The 17088-nt window shown below is 36.7% G+C and overlaps 1 protein-coding gene across 4 annotated transcripts in view; it reads left to right on the top strand.

Moving 5' to 3' along the window:
- Positions 1-17088, top strand: part of MINDY3 (MINDY lysine 48 deubiquitinase 3) — a 100980-nt gene that overhangs the window by 45307 nt on the left and 38585 nt on the right. For 3 of the 4 annotated variants that reach the window (XM_004712615.3, XM_045285575.1, XM_045285576.1), the window contains 2 exons: positions 3092-3162; positions 12996-13076. In XM_004712615.3, the coding sequence (XP_004712672.1) occupies positions 3092-3162; positions 12996-13076 (152 nt within the window). The remainder of the gene's footprint in view (positions 1-3091; positions 3163-12995; positions 13077-17088) is intronic. The other variant, XM_045285574.1, reaches the window with a different exon arrangement.

Here is a 17088-nt window from a genome sequence, read left to right as displayed (position 1 = left end):
GTGTGTGTGTGTGTGTGTGTAATTTTACTATTTCTTCCTCTGACAATTGCCTATTCTCATTCTGTTGACATTTCTAGGGAATGGATTTTCTTTTATTCACAAATCCTCAGTGCTTTTTACAAATCCTTTCTGAATCTCTGCATGTGACATTTGCACTGTGGATTCCCCCCACCCCCACCCCGTGTTTTCTGTGTTTACTTTGTTAATGGTCTCTTTGATTGTGCCTAAGCTTTTCATTTTTAGGAGATTAAATCACTTGATCTTTTATGACGTCTGTTTTATTCGGTTTCTTTTCATTTACTTTTATTTTTTATTGTGTTGGTTTTATGTTTCTCCCACCCCCAGATTAGACTATTATTTTCTCTGAATGCTTTTGTGCACTTTACATTTTTTCAGAGGCTGGTTTATTGATGATGTCCCTTTTGACTTTTCCCCAAAGAATGAACAAATGGCCGAACAACCCAGTCAGTTAGTCACAGATATGAAACATTGTTTTTAATCCTTTCATGACCAAATTTTCTCCATTGATTTTTTTGTTCTTGTTGTCGTTGTTGATAACCACGTGTTTTCAGTAATAGAAGGTAATGCTGTAATCGAGGGAAATTTTTATTTAGTTTTTAGGTAGTACAAGGGGGCTTCTTAAGTTTTTGTTTGATTCATTTTCCCATAGATCAGTTTTCCTATGTTCCCTTTCTGTCTTCAATAAAGTGTTGTTTGTACATTTTCACTTTCTTGTGGATTGTACATTTATTATTTTTATATAGCGATTATTTTTTTTCAATGCTTTTGTCATTTGATGCATATATATGAAAGGGCTTCAGAAACTTCATAGAAAAGTCCATTATCATTTAAGCCCATTTTTCCATGAACTTTTTTAAACCTCCTTATATGTTAAGTATATATTTATGTATTATGTATATGCATGTGTATATGTGTTTATATGCACACACATGTACATCTCCATGCACACATTCAAGTTTAAAGTAAGTTTTAAAATGTTAGGGAAGTAGGTGATGTAATATCTAACCATGACACTAGGTGGTGTGCTGGTGATTGAAATTCGAAATAAGGTTGTGAAAATGTGTTTCTCAGCATGGTTCTTCTTTGAGCATATAACCACTCCTGCATACCTTTCAGATGGAAAAGGAGTAAATTTGCAAGTACCCATTTCTGCCAACTTGAGCTGGGCATCTCCTCTTATTTCCTCTCTCCTTTGTGTTCTTTCATCCAGTGATTTTCAGACATTTCAGTCTTCATTGCCTTTTTATTTTTAATTAATTTAAGATCTCTACCTAAGAGCTTTTGCTTATGAGAGTTACAATGATCAATAGTTTCATCTTAGAATTTAAAACTGATTCATCTAAAATATTTACCGGTTCATTTAAAATAACAATATACCCATTCAGATCTGCTCTGGTAGTATTCAAGAGAGAGGAAGGCTAAAGATGGTGTTAAAATTCATGCCATAATTTGAGAACCTTTCCTCTAACCCTACCTGTGCCTGTTAAAAGCTACTGATACAATACAACCTATATGTGTGCTTTCCTTTATATCCATTTTAGATTTATAAATCCAAGAAGTTTAACTACTTGGTTTGGGCTTACATTATCTGAATGTTAGACTTGAGTATAAAAAGTAAAGTGTTTACTGAAAAACTAGATGAAGTACTTCTATTATATTCATTGATAAGAAAAGTATATTTTAATAGCAACCTTGACAAAATATGCCGATAGTGTACAGAATGCAAGGAGTGTGCTCTTGAACCAGAAAACAACTTAGTTTTAGAATGTTTGTGAAACCAAATGCATTATTCGGTTTCCATTTATTGCACGTTAGCTGAAGGCTGTAGTTGATGGGAAGACTCCATTATCATGTTATTCGTATCTCTGCTGTGAAACAATTCCTTTTAATTCTCTCTGCTAATTCTCTCTGCTGTGTTCTGGTTTGTCCACATCTGTGTCTTTAATTCTCAACTCTATTCAGCTAATTCCCAGATCTCTGTATCTAACTCTAGTCACTCTCCTGAGCCTGACTTTTACTTATTTTCCATCTCTTGAAGCCATGGTGGTACAGAGGTTTATGCTGTGGGCTACAAGGTTGTCCGTTCAAAACCACCAGCTGCTGTGCAGGAGAAAGATGAAGCTTTCTACTTCTTTAAAGAATTACAGTCTTGGAAACTCACAAGAGCAGTTCTCCTCTATCTTACAGGGTTGCTATGAGTTGACATTGACTCAATGGCAGTGAGTTTATGTTTTCTGATACTGATCTCTTGCTGCAAGTCTAAAGGTACCACAATCCCTGCATGTCTCATACCAAGCCCATTTTCTCTCTCCCAAGATACACACCTCAAAAGAAGGTGTGGCAGTTTCTTTGTCCTTCAAATATACCGATTATTGTCATGATTTGGTTGCCTTTTAAAACTGTTCCTACTGCCTTGGATTTCCTTCTTATCCCATTTTTAGTCTGGAATACTCCTAGAAGTGCTATCAGATTCAACTCAAATGTACATTCTCTTCAAGCAGATGTTGCCGTATCACTCTGTGTGTGTGTGTACACTACACTTGCACACACATGTGCAGAGGGTTGCACACTTTTGTATTTGTACTTCTTGATAAACTCTGAGGCCCACCCTGTGAGGCAGTGATCATTTTCCATTCCTCTTGATTCTTCAGTCTTAAGCACACTGCCTGTGTTTGTTTATAGAAGAAAGGGTTGTAACAATTATTCATGTTTCAAGTATTGTGCAGGTCATTGCACTGTGATCTAGCATATCCATTTGTTATATTATTCAGTATCCTTTTATTTTTGCAAACTAATTTTCTGTATTTCAGGGGAAATTTGCCTTCATGAAAAAGTTAACATTTGCTAGAAAATTTTGTAAATATATTTAAAGGGTTTCTGAAGCATCATATTTCCCCATCACAAACCAGAGCTAATGATATTTATAATGAGCACTGTGATAATGATTTGATGTGACTGATTAACAATGTATTTTGAGTATAAGTAAAAGTTATTAGTGTGGGAGAGATATATGTATTTATATATAAATATATTTTTGATTTATACATACTAATATAATTTTTTTTAACAGAACTTCTTGGTATACATAAACAAGCAGCTGTAGGCTTCTTAACATTAATGGAGGCTTTAAGATACTGTAAGGTAAGTTAATCTCTAAGATGTTTTGAATATTTGATTCTTTATTCACATGTCCACTGCCCTGGATAGTATCTTTGCTCCACTGACAGCATATGTTAGCTTTTTACATATTATCATTAATTCCTCATCTCCCACACCAAACAGGATTTGGGAGAATAATGCTGAGCTGACTGATCTTTGTGACTTTCTTATGCCCTGTCTGCCCTGTTTTGAGGGAATGGGACAACATCTAGTACATGTTTTGTACATAAAAATAAGTACATTGCTTGGTAAACAGATGAAAAGAACGGACTGCTTCTTCTTCATGAACTAACAGTATGCTATAAAAAACAACTGCCCTACTTTATCAGGCAGTGAAAAAGAATTTGCTAAATGACTGAAATGGTAACTTTTATCCTTTCCTTCTGAAAAAAATGATTTTGCACTACAAAAAAATCTTCCAAGACTTCCATAAAATTAAACTATGAAACACTGTGCTAAACCTACAAACTGCCATAAAAATCTCATGTTATTGCTATGTATCTCATTGCCTTTCCAACAGAATCTTATTTAACCTTGGATATTGCAAATAGTTTTAAATGAACCTTAAACTATAAATGACTTGAAATTAATAAAATGTCACAATGCTTTGAGAGAAAGAATAAATTAAATCTAATTTTATTTTTTCAGTTATGAATGTTAGTTTAATGGCAGTGGTTCAAGTGCTTTTGATTATTTTTAATTACAGCAATGGTGTCTACTCGCCTTTTTGCCAGACAGCGGTCTTCTTTCATGACAACACTGGGACAGGGGGATATGTGTGATGATGATAAAGGATTCATCCCACCGTATTCAGGAGGAAGGGGAATATTCTTCAACAGTGATGACTTTTTAGCTTTCAGTGACTTTAACATATGTACTACAGCTATTCCGTGGAGAAAGATGAGACTTTCTACCCCTGTAAAGATTTAAAGCCTCAGAAAACCCAGTTCTATTCTGTCCTACTGGGTTGGTATGGGTTGAAATAGACTCAATGGCAATGAGTTTGGTTTTGACAGCTATTGTGAAGTAGCTCGGCAGCCAAATAATCAAACTGTGCCCACCACCTCAACACACACACACACACACACACACACACACACACACAATCATTTGCATATCCTGAGAAAAAAAAGATGCCATGTGGAAATTAAATATTTAGATTATGCATCATTATTATAACTCAGATGGTAAGTAAGGATTTGGAGTGTATCATTCCACACTTGAAACTTCTCAGTTTTTCTGTACCAAGAATTAAAAAATGTATTGTATGGTTTTCAGTTGCATGACGCTCTCACACATTACTTTTCTCTGCACACTAAGCAGGTTCTGTGCATGTGTACATTATTTCTTTGTGTGCATTATGTACAAAAAACATGGTACTTCTCTAGTCTCGTCCTCATAAATAAGGAAACACATATATTCCCTTGCTATTCAAGTCACACTTTCATATTATAATTCCTATTGAAGTATGTGTTATAAATAACTATGCATTATTTGTTCTAGTTGAAATTTAATGAGCTTAAAGATGCTGCTTAGGAATGGTTTTTGCTATTTGCTTGAATAAATTGGTTATTTTTTTTCTTATTATTGGGGGCTCTTACAGCTCTTATCACAATCTGTACAAGTATCCATTATGTCAAGCACAGTTGTACATTTGTTGTCGTCATCTTTTTCAAAACATTTTCTTTCTACTTGAGCCCCTGGCATCAGCTCCTCATTTCACCCTTCCCCTCCCTCCCCCACGTCCCCGTGATAATTTATATTCTTTTTTTCCCCCATAAATTACACTGAGCATTGTCTCATTTCACCCACTATTCTGCTGTCTGTCCCCCTGGGAGGTGACCATATGTCGATTATGTGATTGGTTCCCCCTTACTGCCCCCCGCCTCCCCTTATTGGTCCTGAGGGATTTTTCTATTCTGGATTCCATGTATTGCAAGCTCTTGTCTGTACCAGACTATACATGTTCTGGTCTGGCCAGATCTGTAAGATAGAATTGGGGTCATGGTAGTAGGTGAGGAGGAAGCATTAAAGAAATAAAGAAAGATTGTGTGTTTCGTCAGTACTATATTGCACCCTGACTGGCTCTCTTCTCTTCCTTGTGGCCCTTCTGACAGGGGATGTTCAATTGACTTCTCATTGCCTTTGGGTCTCCCCTCTGCCCTCCCCTTCCCATTGATATGCATTTTGTTTGTTTGTTTTGTTTTGGGTCTTTGATACCTGATACCTAATCCCATGGACACCTCATAATCACACAGGCTGGTGTGCTTCTTCCATGTGGGCTTTGTTGCTTCTGAGCTAGATGGCCACTTGTTTATCTTCAAGCCTTAAGACCCCAGATGCTGTATCTTTTGATAGCCAGGTACCATCAGCTTTCTCCACAACATTTGCTTATGCACCCTCCATTTTGTCTTCAGCAATCGTGTCAAGGAAGGTGAATGCCATGTTAGTAGAACAAATTGTTCTTGCATTGAAGGATTACTTGAGTGGAGGTCCAATGTCCATCTTCTGTTGTAATACTTTATAGATAAGTATATGTACACAGATCTATTCTACTGTTATTATATATAAATGTATTTACATATATACGTGCCTGTATTTAGACCTCTGTGAATGTCCTTTGCCTCCCAGTTCTTTCCTCTATTTCCTGTGACTTTCCTCCCGTCCCACTCTCAAGTTTGGCCTTCATTGGGTTTTGGTAATCCCTCTCGCCTAAATTGCCTTTGATCAAGGCCACCCCTACCCCCCGACCCAAGCATCCTCTGTCCTCCTTACCATCAATTTTAGATCACTTATTCGCTTGTCCCTGGGTTTGTTGGAAGCCCCCTCCTTTCCCCCGTCTCTCCCTCTCCCGTATCCCCCAGAACCATCGGTCCCATTGTTCTCTCCTCTGGATTGCCCATCCACCTACCTTTTCCAGATAGACATGCATAGATAATAATATGCATCCAAATCAAAACAACAAAAAAAGAAGACAAAAAAATAACAACAGCTAATACAACAAAAGAAAACACAAATCCCCCCGAAAAAAACAACAAAAATTGAAAAGCTCTCAAACAGTTCCAGGTCTGTCCGTTGACTTTTATAGGTGTTTTGCAGTCCAGTCCTGGGGTGCCACGCCCTGACCCCCAAATCCCAAATCCACCTCAGGGACTTTGTTGCTTTTCTCCCCTCGCTGCTCTGCTGTACACCCTAGGGTTTTACCCCGGTGCGGTGGGGTCAGATCTGGCACATCTCCTACACCATGTCCCCAGTGCTGTCTCCCTTTGCGCTAAGTGTCATTGAGGGGTATCGGCGTGTCTCGGGCCTGCCCTGTGATCCTCTCTGTGCATTGGCTGCTCTGAACCGGAATACTGTCCTCAGGGCTTGGTGGCCAGGGTGTGTTCCACCCCCTCCTTCCCTCTTCATTTGTGCCTCATCAGGCATGCCCCACTTCCTGTGCTGCAGCTTCAGTGCTGTCCTCTGAAGTGCATTCCTCTGGGGTTGGGGGTAGGGGGAACCCACATAGTTGGGATTGGGGGCCAGCCCCACAGAGCTCTCTATTCATGCTCCGGTTTGAAGTCTGGTCTCTCTCTCCCTTTCCCATGGAGATATAAACAACACCCTCCCTTGTTCTTTTGTAAAAATCTGTGTGACTTATTTTAATTTTATAAAAATTTTGAAGATTTCATGTAACTTGAATCTGAAAGTTGTATATGTATGTATTTAAAAGTATGTGTTAGTTTGTGTTCCCATGCATTTATTGATATGCTTAGTGATACCTAATAAAAGTTGGACTACTGGAATATTTTCTCACATCGGTGATTAAACATTGAACATGGGGTTAAATTTTTTAAAATGTATATATAGTTTACAAAACATGTTATCATCTTTGATACTAAATACAGCTTATTGCCTAAGAAAGAGTACAATACATTTCAAATGTTCATTTATATGGAGCTGAGCTACTTAATATGTAGAGCTTATTTTACCAGTTTCCCACAAAAAAAGCCTCACACAATAGCTGATTAAAAAAAACAGAATTCCATTGTATTTTGACAAATGGTACTGTGTTAGGCTGGGTTGTCTAGTGAAACAAAACCCATGACACTCATATATGTATAAGAAAGAACTTTACATCAAAACATAATTTTATATTAAAAGACATCTCTGCCCAGGCCAGCTGAAGTCCATGGGTCTGATGTTAGCTGGGGCCCTCTTCAAACTCAAACTTCAAGCTGCAGGCTGCTGGCACTGAAAGCAGGGATAAGATAAGCTGCTGGGTCATGTGTATTGTGGGTCGGTGGAGACAGTTCTCCAGGTCAGTGACCTACATGGGGTGACAGACACATAGTCCTAGCAAGGAAAAAGGTGAAGGACACGAGGCAAAGGGCAAGAGGAAGAAGAGAAGTGCCCAGTGTCTCTCCTAGAAAAAGGCCACACCCCCAAAGCGGCTTCATCTGACTGTGACCTTATTGATAAACCTCCTACACTTTCACCCAGGTGGATGTTGACAGAAAATCTACCTGCCACAGGACTGAATGCACACTTTGTTTCTAACACACATGCATTCGCTATCATGACTCAGCGGTGAATGGGAGACCAGACTTTCAAGAACTTCCTGTGGTGCCAGTTAAATGCACAAAATCACTACGTTTAGAAAGTCCCCAGGAAGGTAAAGTGGAACGTGTACATGCCAGTGTGTGTGTGTGTGTGTGTTCACCCAGCTGCTTGTGTAGTGAGTTGTTCTCATCAGAAAACTCTGTGTTTTCCATCATGTAAGTTGAATCCTTGACACTATAATTTGTTACCAAATTTTAGATATAGTGTTCATACGTTTACAACTTGATCAGTTGGTTTGGCAAATGCTGGTTGGTTGTACAGATATTAAAGTTAAATTGATTTTGGTGAAATCTTTTTCCATGTAATTCATTTTCTGTTTGCTTAACTTTTGCCTCAAAACTTGTGAATATTGGACCATGAAGTTTGGTAACATTATGCCTTCATATATTTATTCCAAAGTGTTTTTGGAAATCAACTTGTCCAAGTGTAGTAATAGAGTTATAAAAGGAAGAGTAAAAGCTGTGAATTTCTTTTTGGATACATTAACACAACATTCGATACTGCACTTACTCCCCACTCCTCTTCCTTTTTCTTCCTTTCCCCTTTCTTCTCTGACTTCTTTCTTTCTCTTTATTACATACAATAAGTTGTCTCTGAATACTTTAGATGATGTACTCTTTTTTCAAAATGGACATTTAATTCCCTCATCCCATTAAACTTGACATTTTTAAGTATGCAGTTCATTGCTTTGGGTTTTTTTTTAGTCTATTCACAAGATTGTATAACCATCACCTCTCTTTAATTCCAGAATGTTTTCATCAATTCACAGAGAAGTCTTAAACTTATTAGCAGTCACTTAACCCCCTGGCAAACACTAATCAACTTTTATCACTATGTGTTTACTTGTTACATATATTTTATCTAAATGCAATTATACATTAAATGGCCTTATCTGGCTTTTTTTCACTTAGCATAATATTTTCCATTTTCATTTTTGTTGTAACTCTTATCAGTACTTCACTTTTCCTTATGGCCAAATAATATTCTATTGCATAGCTGGATCGATTTTGTTTATCTGTTCTTTGTTTTGTTTTGTTTTGTTTTTGTTTATCTGTTCTTCCATTGATAGACAGTTGACTTGTTTATTGTTATGAGTAATGCTGCTATAAATACTCATGTACAAGATTTTTGTGAACATTTGTTTATTTTTGTTTTTAGACAATTACCTAGGAGTAGAATTGTGGTGGTGGTGGTATCATCCTTAATTCTGTATTTAACTTTTTGAGGAATCTGCCAAACAGTTTTCCAAAGCAGCTGTACCATTTGTTCACCCCATTTTATCCATTAATCTTTATTATAAATTCATCTTTCATTTGCTCTTTGATCCTTCTTTGCATAAACTTATCCTCTTTTTGTCCTTCTGTTTATTTTAAGTAGATATGCATGCAGATGAGATCATATCATGCAAATGAACACACACTCATGTATAAGCACAGCTTTTCCTAAAAGAGAAATTAATATCTGCACTATTCACTGCCAGCAGCACAAGGTAACGAAAAGCTACTATATAAAGAGTCAGAAAATCTGCATTCTTACTGAGCTCTGTATTAAATGAGCTGCCTGAATTTAAAAGGGCTTTGACCCTGTCTCCTCAGTTCCCTTATGTAGAAACGGGAAGAATTTCCCTGTTTACTTCTAAAATCCCTTCGACGTGGAAGCTGTGTCAGAATCCCTCCCTTTTCTTTGTTATCTTTTAAATTCTCCACTCACTGGGCCGGAACGACTTTAAATCATCACTGCCAGGTTAACTCATCCGGCTCATCCCTCTCTTCATAGGACAAAGATACTAGAGGTTTGCTTGTTTGTTTTTAATGTTTAAAACATTATGAATAAGTACCTATTTCCTACTTTGTTATTAAGAATAAATTGTGCAGGGTAGTGTTAGAAATGGGGACATTATAGCTGGGCTGGAGCTGATTAAGAAACAGTAATTGAGCCTGTCTGCTCAAGTAAGAGGAATTTGTCAATTATGAGTAAATTCACTGCCACAGGGTGCCACTGCCACTACCACTCTAAGCGACCCTGTCCCCTGTCGGACAAAGTAGAACCGGACCTGTAAGTTTCCAAGACTGTGACTCTCCATGGGAGTGGAAAGCCCTGTCTTTCCCCAGCAGAACTGCTAGTGGTATCAAACTGCTGACCTTGTAGTCGGCAGCCCAACATGTTACCACTATGCCACCAGGGTTTCTTCAATTATGTGTAGTTTGTATTAAATAAAGTAAATTCACCACATATGATATGGTTGTTTTTATGGTAAGGTTTCTGCTTTAATACAAGTGATAATGATAAATATGAACTTGTTTGGATCTCACAAGTCTGTTTTATGGGTTGAATATTAAGTTATTCTGTCCCACAAAGTACTGCTTTCAAGTTTTTAATACTGCTAAGTTTATTGATTAGGTATATATATTTATATATTTTAAAGAGACTGTTCATATTGTAAATTCTAGACTTTACTGCCAAGCATCAAAGCTTAGATGACAATTTTTTTTTACTCTCAAATGTTTTGAATTATTTATTTTTCTAAGCATAATGATTATCTTACCCTGGATGCCTTGGGGCCAAGGATAGTATCCTTTTTTAAAAAGCTTATTGTTATGAATTGATGAATCTTTCCAGAGTGGATGGCTTTCTGATTCAATAATTTATGTGCATTTTCTTTCATGTATCACATTGTGGGGATTGATCGTAATCCGCACAGTGTAGCATCATCACTTTTGCTTTGTTTTTCTCTCTTCTGTTCCTTTCTTACCTACTCCTTCTTGCCTCCTGAGCTTTGTCCTTGGGTAGATGTTGCCCTTTGGGTCTCTAATAGTTGATTGTTGTAAGGAGCGTGTGCCTCCCTTGGGTTTTTGTTCACACTGTAGGCCACTGAGGCACATTCAGTTCCAGGCCTGAAGAGGGACTAAAAGCCAGCATCTCCAGGGGCTCCACCAGTCTCTTTATGGCCAGTAAACTTGTGTTTTGTTGTTGTTTTTGGCTTTAGTGGTTTTAAGTTTGTTCCATGTTTTTCACCTACTCCATCCAGGAATTAGAATGGGATTCCCTTTTCAGAACTGATGGCAATGGTAGCTGTGTGCCATCAGTTTTTCTGATGTCGTGGTCCCTTCATTTACATGCATCTTTGATTTTCTTCACTCTTTTTCGCTTCAGACAAGGAGACATGGTAGTTGTATCTTACATGGCTACTCACCAAGTGGAATGTAGAACTTTTTGTGTGTGTGAACTATGTTGTGATAATTGGTCTTCGTGATCCCCAAGACTGTGGTCCTGAGTCCCCAGGCCCAGAAGCCACTCCCCTCACGGTGTTCGGTTTTGTCTAAGAAGTTTTCATAACCCTGCTCCTATAGTCTCTACTATATTCATGGATATATTTGCAGCATATATAAATATAAAAAGGCATCAAACAGTTTATGGAGAAATTACATTCTGTCACTTCCATTTTCCCACCAACTTTAAAGCCCTCTCAGACCTATGTATAAATATCTTCTGTCAAACATACATAATACATACATGCACATATATATGTACATATGTACACATTCATACATACTTATTTGTATGGACCTATTCTTTTTTTTTTTAAGACCAAAACTCCAAGGTGGGTCACTAACAAAAATATATCTATATTTAAGGATTTAATGGTGAAATAATTCTTGTGATCAGCTAATCAAGTTATATGTAAATTAATAGTAATTCAAGCCATTAAAACGTTCTAATTGTACAATATTTACAAAATATACCAATGATTATGTAGTTTGGCATTACACTGGTAACAGTACAAAATGTGAGTACAAAAATTGTATTGACAAAAATATGACATGAAACAAAAACAAAATACCCAATCTAGTGTAGTCATGAAAATACAGGATATAGATACATCTTGTTTATGCTTTACTCAACTTAAAAATATTTTCATATATACACCTGGACTACAGAATTGTTTTGCTAACAATATATGGGAAATAGTGCTTCATAAAAACCTATAGGTCACATAAATTATATACTTAAGATTGCTATACTGTGTTGGGGGGAAAAGGCTATCACTTTCAGTTTCCACAGTTTAGCAATCATCACTCCATTTCACATTTATCATGGCATAACCAATTGCTTGCAAGTTTACTGGGTTTTCACAGTCTCTTCTTTGTCAAAGGCAAATATGGCCACAACAATTACACTCTGTTTGACCTTCACTTTCATTAAAAACCACTTCAAAATGTATACTGTAAGGTTGTAAGACATAGTTTGTATTTGCAAAACTTGCTATTGAAGATTATAAAAATTTATGTAAAAAAGCCACAAAGTCAAAATATTAATTTGAAAAATGGTTTTAGAAAAAAGTTTACCTAAGCCTGAACAAAAGTAATCTGTAAGAATGACAGTTTTTCTATTTTCATGAAGAGGTAAAGTATCAGAAACCCACAGGGAGTTCTACCCTCTCGTAGGCTCACTATAGGATCAACTCAATAGCAATGAGTTTAGTTCCCTTCCCACCCCAGGGAACTGTCAAAGACAGACAGACCATTGATGGCTGACTAATTTCATTCAGCATCATGTTCTCCCAGCTCACCCATGTTATACATTATTTCACAAATCCATGACTGTTCTTTAAAATGTAGCACAGTATTCCATTGTGTTAGCAGACTTTGTGTATACCTCCATCTGTGTGTATAAGTTGTTGGACATTTAGATGGCAGTTATCTTTTTGCTATGATGAATAGTGCAATGATGAAAGGACAGGAAGTCTCTTAACACTTTTCCCTTTATTTTTTAAAATAAATGTATTCATTTGTTTTATAATTATTCTCTATATAAAGTGATTATCATTAAGTTTAAGCGTTTTAAGTATGATGCTGAAAATGTAGAGTGGTCAGGTTACTCCATCTAGGAATTGAGCAAAATTTGAGAGTATATCTTAGGGATAACTTAATTATTTCTCGCTGTGTTAAATCTATATTGTTGTGCTGATAGAAGCTTAACACTTCATGTTGGTCTATAGCATCCATTTTACTTTGAACATTTGAATTCTCTGGATAAGGCACTGCAGGTGAAAGAAAGCTAATGAAATATATAAGTCACTGTGATAGCCACAATATTGTATTCTATTTAAATATGAATTGACCTTTTCAGATACTTTTCAAGTATTTGTAGACAAAGACTTGAGGGGCAGTATATATTTTTTCATTTCTGTTATTGTGCTACATTTATTCTAGGTTGGTTCTTACTTGAAATCTCCAAAATACCCTATTTGGATTGTGGGCAGTGAAACTCACCTCACCGTATTTTTTGCCAAGGTAGGAGTAATAGCAGATTTTGTTTTTCTTAGTATGACATCAGGTAAACAAGTAAGTCATATTTAGTTTAGATCTTTGTACAAACTTCAGCTTGTCCCTACCAACAAACAGATCATCCTAAAATATATTTTAAAACAGTATGAAAGAGTATATTGTTACACTTACAATTTTGGGATAATTTCAGTAAAATGTGTGGTGGTCTAGTTGTTGTTTCTGGACATCTTCTGGCATGGTTTATCTTATTCTGAAATCACTTATATTGTGGTGAAATTAAATGATTTTTAAAGTGTTAGATTGATTTCTTTTCCTAGAGAAGCTAAAACTTTTAACTTACATAATGCAAGTATTTTTATTAAACATTAACAGAAGTATTCTTATATTGACTAAATTTAAAGTATGTGTGAATTAAATATTCAGTAGTATTGAAGTCATTGTTTCTGTTAAGATGGGATATGTCTACAATTTTAATATATGCATGATTAAAATATCAAAATAGAATGTATTTGAATGTGTTTATGTTTAAATCCATACAGCAAAGCCATTTTTAAAACTCAGCCTTTACCTATACTAAGTATTTTTACCTCTTTGCATTACTAAAAGCTTTGGAGTCTCACAGGTTTGTTACAGACTTGAACTCCCTAGCTGTTAAAGACTCCCATAGCGGAAACACAGAATACACTGAAATGGAAGTATTTTGAGTCAGAAATACTATAATTGCTGTAAGAATAGATTTTGTTGTCAAAAAGCTTGAAAGATTTCACAGTAGGGATGTTTCAGTTGCCTGTCAGGAGTGCCAGTTATAGGCTCCGTGTATCTGCAGATTTTTTTATTCAAGCTTCTGAATAAATTAAGTGCATTGACAGAGTCACGAGAGTGAATTATATCTAGCTTTCTATGTGCTCGATGAGTGGGCGTCAAGAAGTTCCGAGGGAAAGTCTGTGATCCTTTCGTTCTGTTTCTCCACGGACTTTTGACAGCGCCCCTTGCACACTCTTTACCTTCCCGCCCGCTGCAATGTTGATCCCCCAGAGTCCCGTCGTCCAGACGTAGTTATGATGTAAAGCAGAACTCCTACTTCCTGCCCTTCCTTTCACACACCGCAGATACTTCAACGAGCCTGCCTGCAGCAGGCCTGCAGCTCTCTCACCTTTACACAGATGCCAGCTGAGCATTCTGAAGTCAAGCTGGAGACAGACGAAAACACAAAAACCCCTTTTATACCAATTGTGCGTCTTCTAAAACATACACAGTGTGTCTCATATGTCACTGAATGTATCCTCACTTCTGAATGTATCCTCATTTCCTTGCATTCCTGAAGTTACTGATAGCCCTGATAGCAAATGCACATTCATGAGGTAACTGTTAATTTTATACTAAGATGTTTGATTTGTGAAGTATTATACATATCAAAAAGCATGTATACAAAATACTGTCCCTCCTTTTTTAGAACCCTTGAATTTTACTTTAATTTTCACTTTTAATTTCCATTTTAACAGTTACACTTGTATTAGCCCCATCTATTATGTAGCCAGCAGATAGTTAGGTAACTCAGCTGAGTTAATCAATGCTTTGCCCTTGGGCTCCAGTGACATTTGCATCTCTAATTTTTTTAAGGGCTCCCACTTAATCTGCTTAAATGTCTAAGTACTATGTTTCTAAGGCATTTTTAAAAGTATTGAATTTTTATAGTTTTAAGATATTTTTTTAAGTTGTAGGTGAAAAAATATTCCTTTTATAATAAGGTTGGCTTCAACTTGTTGGTGATGAGTTTGTTTGCGTTTAATAAAGCATTATAACGCCAGAGGATCAGAGGATCACTTAAACTATAAATGAAAGTCATACTTATAAAAATTTATTCGGCTAAATTTTATTTAAATATTAAATAAAATAGTATTTTGGTAGAGTTTGCTATATAGAAATATTTGAAATTTTGACTGTTATTGAAATTATAAGAACAAACATTATTTTGCCATGTTTATTTGTTATTAAGTTCATTATTTTCAAGGCACTTGATAATTTGGCATTGTAGAATGGCATGTGACATTCACTGGGGGTAATAATCATAACAGTTGTCTTATTTATTCATATGCTTATTTTGTAAATATTTACTGAGCATGTTGTATGTATCTAGCATTATGCCACGTGCATGAATACAGTGATGAGCAAAAAGTAGACGTGGCTCCTTTTCTCAGAGAAGTATTCCGTTTCCTGAGGGAGGAGTTAGTCACATGTTTAGATACAGAATTTCAGAGGTGATGGGTGCCAACAGAGCAGATATCTGCATTGCTACAAGATCTTATCTCACTTTCAGAATTGTCGATAATTAGGTCCTTCAAGAATTGATGTTTAAAATGAGGACTGCGGCATTAAACTGGGGGATGAGGGAAGTGGAGTATTCTCTGTCCAGGAAGTAGTAGGAGCAAACAAACAGCTGGTTGAGAGCGAGCTAAATTACCAGGAATTAAGGAGAGGAGCAGATATAGGATGAGGCAGTATTACTAATTATCCTAAGCCACATCAGCCACTGGACTCTAAAATGTGATGATAGGAGTAATTTAAGGGGAAGGAGGAAGAAAGGACATAGGATAAAATTTGCGTTTAGAATAGTAACTCCGGTTAATTGTGGTGAGCAGATAGATCATAGGATAACCAATTACTGGATGAAACAAATAGTTAAGCACTTGGCCACTAACCAAAGGGTTGGTGGTTCAGACCTACTGAAGCCCGGTGATTTGCTTCCAAGTGGCCACAACCTTGAACACCTAATGAAGCAGTTCTACTCTGTACACAGGAGGATTTCATGAGTCGGAATTGACAGCAAACACTAAATACAACATACTGCATGGTTTAAAATCAGGAATTATGTGTCAGAGTTATATCCTCTCACCATACTGATTCAATTTGTATGCTAAGCAAATAGTCAGAGAAGCTGGTTTATATGAAGAATTTGGCATTACGATTGGAGGAAGGCTGATTAACAACTTGAGATATGCAGATGACACAACCTTGCTTACGGAAATTGAGGAGGACTTGAAGGACTTGCTGATAAAGATGAAGATCATGAATTGAGCCCTTCAGTATGGGTTACAACTCAAGATAAAAAAGACTAAAATATTCACAACTGGACCAGAAATAACATCACAATAAATGGAGGAAAGATTGACGTTTCCAAGGATTTCATCTTGATTGGATCCACAGTGCTTATGAAAGCATCATTAAAGAGATCAAAAGATAAATCTGCTTCACAAGACTTCTTTAGAATGTTGAAAAGCAAGGATGTTACTTTGGAAATTAAAATGCTGCTGACCCAATCCAGGGTATTTCCAATTGCCTTATGCATGTGAAAGTTGGACATTGAATAGGAAGACCAAAGAAAAGCAATGTGCTTGAATTGTGGTGCTGGTGAAGAATACTGAAAGTATCATGGACTCCCAAAAGAGCAAACAAATTTGCCTTGAAAGAAGTAAGCGATAATGCTCTTTAGAGGCAAGGATGGTGACACTTCATCGTATATACTTTGGACATGTTGTCAGGAAAGACCAATCCCTGGAGAAGGACCCCATGCTTCGTCAAGTAAAGAGGAATGCCCGCATGGATTGACACAGTGACTGTAACCATGGGCTCAAGCATAGAAACAATTGTGACAATGACACGTGACCAGATAGTGTTTTGTTCCTTTGTGCATGAGGTCACTATGGGTCAGACTTGATGGCACTTAACAACAACAAGCAGAAAATCTTTTTCTTTTTTTTTAATCATCTTATTGGGGGCTCTAATAGCCCTTATAACATTCCATACTTCAGTTGTATCAAGCGTATTTGTACATATGTTGCTGTCATCATTTCCAAAACATTTTCTTCTTGAGCCCTTGGTATAAGCGCCTCTTTTTTCCCCTCCCTCTCTCCCCCACCTTCTACCCTTGTGAATCCTTGATCAATTATATATGGTTGTTATTAATATTTCGTATCTTACACTGTCCATTGTCTCCCTTTACCCACATTTCTGTTATTCG

The sequence above is a fragment of the Echinops telfairi genome, unplaced genomic scaffold, assembly GCF_000313985.2.
Source record: "Echinops telfairi isolate 266 unplaced genomic scaffold, ASM31398v2 ScPeMD7_7473;HRSCAF=8511, whole genome shotgun sequence".
Lineage (NCBI taxonomy): Eukaryota > Metazoa > Chordata > Mammalia > Afrosoricida > Tenrecidae > Echinops > Echinops telfairi.
This window is presented reverse-complemented; position numbering and strand designations above follow the sequence as displayed.